This window comes from Microchirus variegatus (genome assembly GCF_963457635.1).
Source record: "Microchirus variegatus genome assembly, chromosome: 12".
In the NCBI taxonomy this organism is placed as follows: Eukaryota; Metazoa; Chordata; class Actinopteri; order Pleuronectiformes; family Soleidae; genus Microchirus; species Microchirus variegatus.
In genome coordinates, this window is record NC_139813.1 from 26,040,151 (window position 1) to 26,051,667 (window position 11,517).

Sequence of the window (11,517 nt, forward strand, 5' to 3'; positions counted from 1 at the left end):
CATTGATTAAGTGACAGACGCAGCCATAAAAAGCTCCGTGTGTTTGTTTGTTTGTTTACTCTGTGACTCATCGTTTACACAAACGCAGGTTTCTTTCTCTCTTTGGTGTTTTTTTTTTTTTATGAGGGCAAAGACTTGGATTCACTGAGACGTTTTTCTATTTTTACGGTTTCTGCTCCAGATTGAATGTGACGCGTCGTCGTTCCCTGTAAAAAAAAACAACAAAAACAGATATTCTGCTTTTTAAAAGGTCTGCAGTTATAGACGTTTCTCTGTTTTTTATTTTATATTAACAATAATATGAGCTTCAGGTCCAGATGAACCTCCTGAAAACAGCTGCTGCTGCTGCTCACGTCAAAACACACAACAAATACGTTAAATCTGCATATTATTATTATTATCCACATTTATGTCTAAATTTTTAAAAATAAGTCACATCTTCCCCTTGATTTTAAAGCTGCAACTAATGATATATTTCATATTTTTGCTCAATTAATTGACATTTTCTGACATTTCATGGACCAAAATGTCAGAAAACGTTTCCTAAAACTCGAAAATATTAAATTTTTAGTGATTTTTTTGGCTACACAGCTCCGTTAAGAAGCTGGAAAATTAAGTGAAAATCACTAAAACTGATTTATTAATGATCAAAACAATAATAATAACTCAATAACGACTCACTTATCAACAGTTTATACTCAAATTATTCAGGACGTGACATTAACACAATATCAGACTCAAAAATCAGTGTATTTTCTTTGTGTTGAGGACACTTGTTGCTTTTTAATCACAGATTTTTGTGCAAATAAACAAAAAAAAAAGCTAAACCTTTGACTGAGGCTTCTGTAAAAGTAACAAACAAACAAACAAACAAACAAACTGTGGTCCTGTTAAACTGAATAAATCATCCATTCACACGATTTATTTCTTCAAGTCAGTGTTAATTCATTCATTCATTCATGTGTGAGTGAGTGTTTGTTTGTCAGCGTCCGACAAATAGAACAAAACGTTTGAATCTAAAGTGTGAGTTTGTCAGAGTGACTCAGAGTTCATCCACATGTCACTGACAAAGACTCACAAAGACTCACAAAGACGCACAAAAACACACACACGAGTGTAAAATCACAAACGCAGAAACGGCCGACGACGATCGTCGTTCACATCTTGTTCGCTTTCCACGTCAGGTACGAGTTCCAGGCGACGGCGACGACCTGCACCACGGCTAACCTACGAGACGCAGGAGGTTCACGGCGTTAGCGTCAAATCACGTCGTCTCAGTGTTTCGTGAAGACGTTTCACGTTTGTGTATCTTTATTATGACGTAGCGACAAAAAAACACAGATTAGTCGCTAACGAACGCAATTGTCATAAAACGTTGGTAACATTAACGAGAACGTTATGCAGAGTTAGCTCTGACAGCTAACTCTGCTGTTAACTCCTGTGCTAATTCTGCTGCTAACTCTTCCTCCAAGTCCTCTGCTAACTCTGATGCTAATTTCTCTGTTACCTCCCCTACTATAACACTGTGTAAACTCCTCAGATAACTCTGCCGCTAATTTCTCTGCTAACTGTTGCGCTACCTACTCCCGACTATCACACTGTTAACTCGCCTGCTAACTCTGCAGCTAATATCTGCGCTAACTCTTCTGCTACCTCCCCTACTATAACACTGTTAACTCGCCTGCTAACTCTGCAGCTAATATCGCTACTAACGCTTCCACTACCTCCTGCTAATTCCACCGTTTACTCCTCTGCCAACTCTGCCTACTATAACACGGTTAACTCCACGGCTAACTCTGCTGTCAATTTCTCTGCTAACTCTTCTGCTAATTCCTGACTATAACACTGCTAACTCTGCAGCTAATATCTGCTACCTCCCCTACTATATCACTATTAACTCACCTGCTAACTCTGCAGCTAATATCTGCGCTAACTCCCCTGCTACCTCCCCTACTATAACACTATTAACTTGACTGTTAACTCTGCAGCTAATATCTCTGCTAACCCTTCTGCTAACTCCCGACTATCACACTGTTAACTCGCCTGCTAACTATGCAGCTAATATCTGTGTTAACTTGCCTGCTAACTATGCTGCTAACTCTTCTACTACCTCCCCTACTTTAACACCGTTAACTCGCCTGCTAACTCTGCAGCTAATAGTTGCTAACTCGCCTGCTACCTCCCCTACTATAACACTGTAAGCTCGTTGACCAACTTTGTAGCTAATTTCTCTGCTAACTCTTCCTCTAACTCTTGCGCCACCTCCTCTGCTAATCACACAGGAGTTAGCCGAGGAGTTTGTCGCAGAATAAGCAGAGGAAAATGTACGTTAACTCTGCCACGATCTCCTCTGCTAACTCATTCCATCGCTAACTCTGCTGCTCAGCTACGAACTCTTTTATAAATTTCCGCCGCTAACTCCTTGAACTACGACTTTAACCCGGGCGTTAAATCAGTTCCTAACGCTAACCGATGCTAGCTTTGCCGTTAGCTCGTCCTGGTCTTTTTAAACAAGTGAAATAAAAAGACAAACGTTTACCTGTGGTGAAGTGGAACGAAGTAGAAGTTTGCGATCTGCACTGGAGGCCAGAGCTGAGACGTGAACGGGAAGAAATGTAAATCATTAAATATGAACATTTACAGCAGTTTTTGTTAAAATAATAACAACAACAAATAATAACAATAACAAATAATAACAGCGTCTTCTCTGGTCACAGATTAACCTTCAGATGAAGAAAACGAGGTAAACTTACGTAGTAGTTTGAGACGAGTGCGTCAGTGTAATCCTGAGAGAGAAGAAACACTGATTTAACGTCTTTATATATTATTAAAAACATCTACAGCAGCTGAATATATTTAATATATTAAATATAAGAACAGAAGAGTGGAAAATAAAATGTTTTTTTTTAAGGAAAACTGAGGTTAAATGATTTAAAACGTGTAAAAAATAACAGTGAAACAAAGATGGTGGAAATGGAGGTTTTTAAGAGTCTGCAGTAAAAACACACACACACACACACACACCCACACACACACACACACACACACACACACACACACACCTGTCATGTACTTAAAGGTCACCACAACATAAAAACATAAAAACATAAAAACACAAACGCTCAAATGTTCTTTTCTTTTTCTAATTAAGTTCAAAAACAGACTTTAACAGATGACATCACTGAGTCACATGACTCTGGAAAATAACTTAGATAAAAAATAATAAATAATAAATCTGAACGTAAACGTGTTAGAAAATAACACGTAGAGTAATTTTCACTGTTTATCAGAATCAGAATTTATACTAAATATAAACACAGACTTTAACAGAACAATCTAAAGTGTGTCATGAATTCAATAATAAGTGATTTTTATAAAAGCCTTCATGTACATGTTACTACACAGTACTACACAGTACTACACAGTACTACACAGTACTTAACTAAACCTTCATTAGTACATGTTACTACTCTGTACTTAACTAAACTACAGTCACTGTCAAACATGTCTGCAGACCAATAACACAGATATTATACATATATTAAATACTACAATTATACACTGTATATTCAAATCTATAGTACAGAATAGCACAGTACGGTATAGACTACTAAGGCATAGTATAGTACACTATATAATAATATGGTACACTGTACTACACTGTACTAGTACAGTAGGGGAGTGTACTATAGTACAGAGTAGTACAGTATAGTATACTATAGTATAGTATGGAGTAGTATAGTATACTATAGTACAGTATAGAGTAGTACAGTGTAGTATAGAGTAGTGCAGTACACTATAGTATAGTATAGAGTAGTATAGTATACTATAGTATAGTATAGAGTAGTACAGTATAATATAGTATACTATAGTATAGTATAGAGACTAGTACACTATAGTATAGTATAGAGTTGTATAGTATACTATAGTATAGTATAGAGTAGTACAGTATAGTATAGAGTAGTGGAGTACACTATAGTATAGTATAGAATTGTATAGAATAGAGTAGTATAGTATAGAGTAGTACAGTATAGTATAGTATAGAGTTGTATAGTATACTATAGTATATAGTACAGTATAGTATACTATAGTATAGAGTAGTAGAGTACTCAGTAACTCAGTATAGTACACAGTACACTATAGCATAGTCAAGTATATAAATGTGTCTGACCACTGATATTAAAAGTACTTATATATATATATAAATATATATAAAACACTGGAATGATAATGTTTATGAAAACGAACCATCATCATCTTCATCATGACTGCTGATGATGATGATGATGATGATGATGATGATGAAGATGATCTAACTTTGTGTCAATAAAGTTTTTGTCTCTGATTCATTTTCTCTCACAGTTTGTTCATGTTATAATAAACTCATTCATCATTGTCTTTGTCACATTTACCACAGTGACCTTAGAGCGCCACCTACAGGCTGACACACACACACACACACACACACACACACACACACACACACACACACACACACACACACACACACACACACACACACACACACACACACAGTGACTCATTCTCCTTCTTCACAGGAAACAGGTTTGTAAACAGCAGCAGAGAGAGTTTGAGCTCAGAGTCTGAGTTTCCTCCTCAGTTTAAGATTATAGATTATAGATTACATATAATCTGTATAAAGTCAGATTACCCTCTTGAGTTTGCGGACGTTGTCGTCCAGTGAGAGTCCGTTCAGAGCTCCAGAAATACTGAGGAAGGCAGCGAGGAAACACGGAGCGAAACACAGCTGCAGACATCCCATAATAAACAAGACAGACATGGTTAAATGAAGGTAAAGAAGATTTAACAGTGATTTAAGAGTCTTTTTCTGTCAAATCTGCTTGATTTTCAGAGTATAATCTAAAATATACTTCAAATAAACACATAGAAAGAACAGAATATAGAGATAATCTGGATTTAATCCAGTGTCAGATTCAAAAAACAGCAACTTCTTCACATTATAAGACCTGGAAATAAATAATAAATAATAACAATAACAATAACAAAGATGATTTCTGACCTGGTCGACCAGCATTTTCTTCATGGCTGCACTTTTTGTTCCTCCGATCACAATTTTGTCCAAAACTTTGTACCAACTGCCGATGACTGGACCCTGGATTATCATCAGATTATTAGAAAATAGCAACTTTAGACCTCATATATATATATATATATAAATATAAATAAACACTTTTAAATAATATACAATAAACACATTTAAATTCACAGAGTTTTTTTAAAACTTTAAAAACACTTTTGAAAGAATGTATAAACTTGAATTTACGTCAGCGGCCACACGGGGGCGCATGGAGCACGACTCGTTAACTGGACACTTTAAAATGACGGCGTGAATGTGAGAGTGATGGACAGCGTGAGACTCCGCCTCTTGTCCTATGAGAGCTGGGATTGGCTCTAGCTCCTCCCACAACCTTCATGTGGATCACGCAATGAATGAATGAGTGAGTGAGTGAGTGAATGAATGAGTGAGAGAATTAATGAGTGAATGGATGAATGGGTGGGTGGGTGAATGGATGAATGGGTGGTGAGTGAATGGATGAGTGAGTGAATGGATGAGTGAGTGAGTGGATGAGTGAGTGAGTGGATGAATGAGTGAGTGGATGAGTGAGTGAGTGGATGAATGCATGAATGAGTGGGTGAATGAATGGATGAATTAATGAGTGTGTGGATTAATGAATGAATTGGTGAGTGAATGGATGAATAAGTGAATTAATGAGTGTGGGAATGGATAAGTGAATGGATGAATGGGTGGGTGAGTGTATGGATGAATGAGTGAATTAATGAGTGAGTGGATGAATGTATGAATGAGTGGATGGATGAATGCATGAGTGGGTGAGTGGATGAAAGAGTGGATGAGTGAGTGAATGGATGAATGGGCACGTGAATGGATGAATGGGTGGTGAGTGAATGGATGAGTGAGTGAGTGGATGAATGAATGAATGAGTGGATGGATGAATAAATGAGTGGGTGAGTGGATGAAAGAGTGGATGAGTGACTGAATGGATGAATGGGCACATGAATGGATGAATGGGTGGTGAGTGAATGGATGAGTGAGTGGATGAATGAATGAATAAATGAGTGGGTGAATGAGTGAGTGAATGAATGGATTAATGAATGAGTGGGTGAATGAGTGAGTGAATGAATGGATGAATGAATTAATGAGTAAGTGAATGGATGAATGAATGAGTGGGTGGGTGGGTGAATGAGTGAGTGAATGATGAGTGGGTGAATAAGTGAATGGATGAATGATTGAATTGAGTGTGTGGATGAATGAATTAATTAGTGAGTGATTGAATGGATGAATGAGTGAATTAATGAGTGAGTGAGTGAATGAGTGCAGGAATGGATGAGTGAATGGATGAATGGGTGAGTGAGTGGCTGAACGAATGAATGTATGAATGAGTGAGTGAATGAATGGATGAATGAGTGGGTGGGTGAATGAGTGGATGAAAGAGTGGATGAATGGATGAATGAGTGAGTGAGTGGATGAACCAGTGAATTAATGAGTGGGTGAATGGATGAATGAGTGAATGGATGAACGACTCTCTCAGACTCACCACAAAGAAGAAGCCGATGCTCATCATCTTCACCGTTCTGTGGACGTTGTGTTGAGAAAATCCTCGTCTCTCGATCAACTGCTGAGCAACAACATCTCCAACACCCACCAGAGAACCTGGAGGAGGACACACACAGACACACACGAGGACACACAAAGACACACACACGAGGACACAAAGACACACACGAGGACACACAAAGACACACACACAGACACACACAAAGACACACACACGAGGACACACACGAGGACACACACACGAGGACACACAAAGACACACACACGAGGACACACACGAGGACACACACACAGTGTGTTTCAGTTTCTCAGGTGACTGCAGATAATCAGTGTCAGTGACTCCATCATCTGCTGAGTAAAGGTTAACAAACATGAACACAAATAACTTTCACCGTCGTCTTCTTCAGAGAAACAGAATGATATTATTAATATAATATTAATAATGTTCTTCAACAAAAGACAGAACAAATACAAGTTTAATCAGGATTCTCACACCTTAGTTGACATCAAATTCAAGGACTTTCCAGGACCTTTTTCCCTTAAATTTAAGGCCTGTGGACATAAAGACTCCACGTCTACGTACGTCAGTAAAGCAGAGGTTTGATCAACTTTCTTGAACAAACATTCAAGCACTTTTAATGACCCTCATGTCTATTTAGGACAATTCTCAAAAAACCTTCAAGGACCTGTGGGAAAACCCTGTATAATGTAAAAAACAAGCAAACGATGAAACTAATATAATATGAAAATAATAATAATAAATACTGTGTGAAACCTTATAAAAGTAACTTTATTTTGACAGATTCAGACTTCATTTGTCCCAAAAAGGCAGTTAAATTACCAGATTAATTATTAATCTAATTATTACCACAGATAAATACATATCAATTACAAATAAATAAATAAACAAACAAACAAGTGCAGAGAGGACAGGAGTTATTATAGTGTCTTGGTAAATGTGTTGTTAGCGCCCCCGTGTGGCTCCTGTATGTAAGTTCAAACCACAGCAATTTAAAAGACAACAAAGATTGAGTGAATAAAACTTCCTCAAGGGTAAAACCATAATTGAGTGTTATTTTTAAGTGGTTTCCTGTTTGAAGTGATGAGTCTTTACGACCTCAGGGTGGCGCTCATCGTCAAAACATCACACTATTGTGTGTGTGTGTGTATTTAAATGTGTCCATGATGTTAAAATGTCAAAAACATTACTCCATCTTTCCTGACTGAAAACCTTGCATTAGAATAGCAAACACTGCCGCCATCTAGTGGTGGCTGGAGTGTAATTACACCCTAATGTACAGCTTTACATGTATACAGAGAAATATTGATGTTTAAGATAGTAAAAAAATAGGATAAATATGTAGAATAAATACAGTATAGATTGACAGTGAAGTTGTTTGTTTTACTTTAAAAAACAACAACTTTAAATTGACGCACAAAGTGATTTAAATTCTTTGTAAATGTCACTTTAACTCCACTCTAATAAAGTTTGTTTTTGAATGAGCCTCTGACACAAAAATACAAATTAAATCTCGGTTCAAAGACCGTTTTCTTTTTCTTTGTTTACTTTTATAAAGTGAGGTCAAAGGTCAGCTTTTAGGACAAGGTTTATTGACCTTATTGACCAGGACCAGCCGTCGTCATGGAGACCAAAACCTGGTTCTAATGAGGCAGAACCTCATTGTGTGTGTGTGTGTGTGTGTGTGTGTGTGTGTGTGTGTGTGTGTGTGTGTGTGTGTGTGTGTGTGTGTGTGTGTGTGTGTGTGTGTGTGTGTGTGTGTGTGTGTGTGTGTGTGTACCTGCAGTAACTATCTGCACTGTCCAGGGATATCTGGTCATCAAGGCCTGGTAGGATCTCCACAGACCGGCCATTTTCTCCCTGCTTTTAATAACAATAACAACAACAACAATAATAATAATATTAACAATAATAAAAAATAAACCACAGAAGATTCAGGTGCAAAAATGATCAATTTGAACTTTTTCACCCCGCCCACCGTCACACAGCGTGACTCAAATCAAGCGACCCGTGCTGCTAATTATTGTCCACCACAGCTCGTGAATTAGTTTAGTCTGATTTAAATGACGTCACTTTAACTCAACAATAAACTTTATTATTTAGTGAATATTTTTGACCTTTTTTTCCTCAACCACCACTGGATGGAACTTTGTCCATCACTCATAATATTACAGTTAAAGTTACGCTTTTTTTTACTCCACAACGCCATAAACAGTCGCTCCTGCGTGTATGCCGAATTAAAGAACGGGATTAAATGATTAATAAACGCGCATTATTTACTTTCTGAGAGACACGTACATGTAGAAATATCTACGCGAACTTTAAAAATGTCGAGTTTTCGAACGGGGTTCTGTTTCGTGTCCGCTAAGCTAACGACAACGTTCACATTTAGGCACCGCGCCGTCGCTAACGGACTTTAATCTCGATTTAAACGACGAGTCACAACGTTTAAAGCGACTCTTGGATTAAAATAGTGAAATTACGGATTAAATTGAAGTTAGTTCGAATAACTACATCACAGTTTTGTGCTGTAAAAACAGCGGAAAGAGACGCGGGCTAAGCTAACACGGCAAACGGTGTCACATTAGCTCGCTGTCACTGTCGCGGACTTTAGTGACATTTAATTTAAAACATAAATAAATCATAAATCATAAAAACATAAGGACGAACCTGTGGTTGACCCTCTGCTCTGACTGCGATTCTGCCGCTGCCGGTGATGCGTTCACGTGTAACAGAATAAGCGTTAAATAAACAATGAAAAGTACAACTTTAGCCGTACAAACCGAGTCAATTAATGCCAAATTTTATATTAAAAGTCATATTTAATGGCATAATCCATAAACGTGTAATGTAATGTGACTTATTTCCAACTTTTCCCACACGTATTAGTTGTAAATTAGCAGAATAAGCTGAAGAACTGTGATTTCCCACGGAACGGGAAGGCAGCATGGAGTCTGCAGTCCGCGTCACATCCGGGTGTATAATAACGAGAGAGTTTGACCTCTGCTGCCCCCCAGCGCATTACCAGAGCATTACAGACGTTGACTTTGTTAATTTCACCTGTTTAAATTGCGTAAACGGTCAATTTTGTAGAAAATAAACTCAAAACAAGAACAAATAAACGTACTGTGGAGAAATTTAAGTGTTTTCTTTTAAACTTATTTGAAGAAACATGTAATTAAATAAGGTTTAAACATGTAGGGTAGTTTAAATAATTGCTTAAATTGTCAACTATCTAAAAAGAACACAGCATTATATCGTTTAGCTAAAGAAAATTTGTACAAAAGTGACAGAAACCACATTTTTCTTGGTATATAAGAGTATTAGTTCCCTTCTCTTACTCCAAATGTGAAGTGATAACTTTTCCAGTTGTCTTCGCTAGGAAAAATAAACAAATAAACGTTTGTTTGTAACAATAACTTTAATGTCAGTCTCTTGTCGTGAGGTAAAACACCTGGATCGACAAAGACATACAGTACTGATGACGTTTTTATTTCAAGTCATTTACACAAACACACACACACACATGTATGAAGCTGTTTTTGTTTGTTTGTTTGTTTGTTTGTCAGCTCAGCAGCAGAATCAGGACATTTGACTCATTTGTCCACCTGTTTCCTTCAGGTGCATCAGCAAAGACAGAGTGAGAATAGAGCAAAAATAAGTGTAATAAAAATGCATCTGAGCATTAAAAACAGTCTTAATATTAGTCTCATTTCAAGGAAAATGGTCAAAATGCAGAATATCTGCAAACGATGCAATAAATTACAAAAGAATGTAACAAAAAAAATAAACAAGGTTAAGGTTCTACAATCCTTCATGGATCAGTCTCTCTCTCTTTAGAATGTCTTTTTTTGTGTGGTTGCTATGACAACGAATGATGCTTCGGGGTGTTTAACAGGCAATGACACGGCCATTTTTAGTCTTTATATACTGTTTATTTAGTATAATGTATAAGTACTTATGATTATTGTTATTACTGCAGATGAAACACTATGAAAAAAAGGGATTATTTATGTTTTATATTCTACTTAAACTACATGTGTTAACACACGTGTATTTGACTGTAACATGACTGCAGTGACTCTCCCACACCAAACTCCATAGAGAAAACCAGCATACGTATACACATACATGTATATACATACACATATATACATACACATACATGTATATACATACACATACATACACATACATATATATACATACACATACATGTATATACATATATGTATATACATATATATATACACATATATGTATATACATATATATGTATATACATATACACACACACATTATATATATATATATATATACACATATATATACATATACATATATATACGTATATATATACACATATATACGTATATATAGACACATATACGTATATATAGACACATATACGTATATATAGACACATATACGTATACGTATATATATACACATATATACGTATACATACACACATATATACGTATACGTATATATTTACACATATATACGTATACATATACACATATATATATATTCGTATACATATACGTATACATATACACACATATATATACATACATATATACACATATATGTGTGCATATATACGTGTATATATATATACACACACACACACATATATATATATAAATATATAAATATATATATATATATATATATATATATATATATATATATATATATGTGTGTGTGTGTGTATATATATATATATATATATACATATACACACACACACACACATTTATATGTATGTAAACTGTGCACCTAACCCTATAGAGAAAATCAACGATCTCAGCTCATGGAGACACAGGAGCTCCTGGTCCACTGCTGCCTCGTGTGGCAAGTTTGAGTCACTGAGGTA

General features: G+C 36.3%; 1 protein-coding gene across 1 annotated transcript; it reads right to left on the reverse strand.

The window, feature by feature from the left end:
- Positions 1-844: 844 nt before the first annotated feature.
- On the reverse strand, positions 845-9,350 carry mpv17 (mitochondrial inner membrane protein MPV17). Its single transcript, XM_083898356.1, has 8 exons — positions 9,306-9,350; positions 8,416-8,498; positions 6,597-6,712; positions 5,042-5,134; positions 4,673-4,768; positions 2,754-2,786; positions 2,540-2,592; positions 845-1,227 (listed from the first exon to the last, which is right to left on the reverse strand). The coding sequence occupies exons 2-8, from the start codon at positions 8,486-8,488 to the stop codon at positions 1,158-1,160; spliced, it is 534 nt and encodes a 177-aa protein (XP_083754482.1). The 5' UTR covers positions 8,489-8,498; positions 9,306-9,350; the 3' UTR covers positions 845-1,157.
- Between the last annotated feature and the right edge of the window lie 2,167 nt (positions 9,351-11,517).

What these genes read in the sequence shown, in the direction of transcription:
- mpv17 (XM_083898356.1), bottom strand. Translation starts at nt 8,488, where the DNA reads ATGGCCGGTCTGTGGAGATCCTACCAGGCCTTGATGACCAGATATCCC. An exon ending in AGTGCAGATAGTTACTGCAG is followed by an intron (nt 6,713 to 8,415) that starts GTACACACACAC and finishes GTCCTCCTCCAG; the next exon opens with GTTCTCTGGTGGGTGTTGGA. An exon ending in GCATCGGCTTCTTCTTTGTG is followed by an intron (nt 5,135 to 6,596) that starts GTGAGTCTGAGA and finishes ATGATAATCCAG; the next exon opens with GGTCCAGTCATCGGCAGTTG.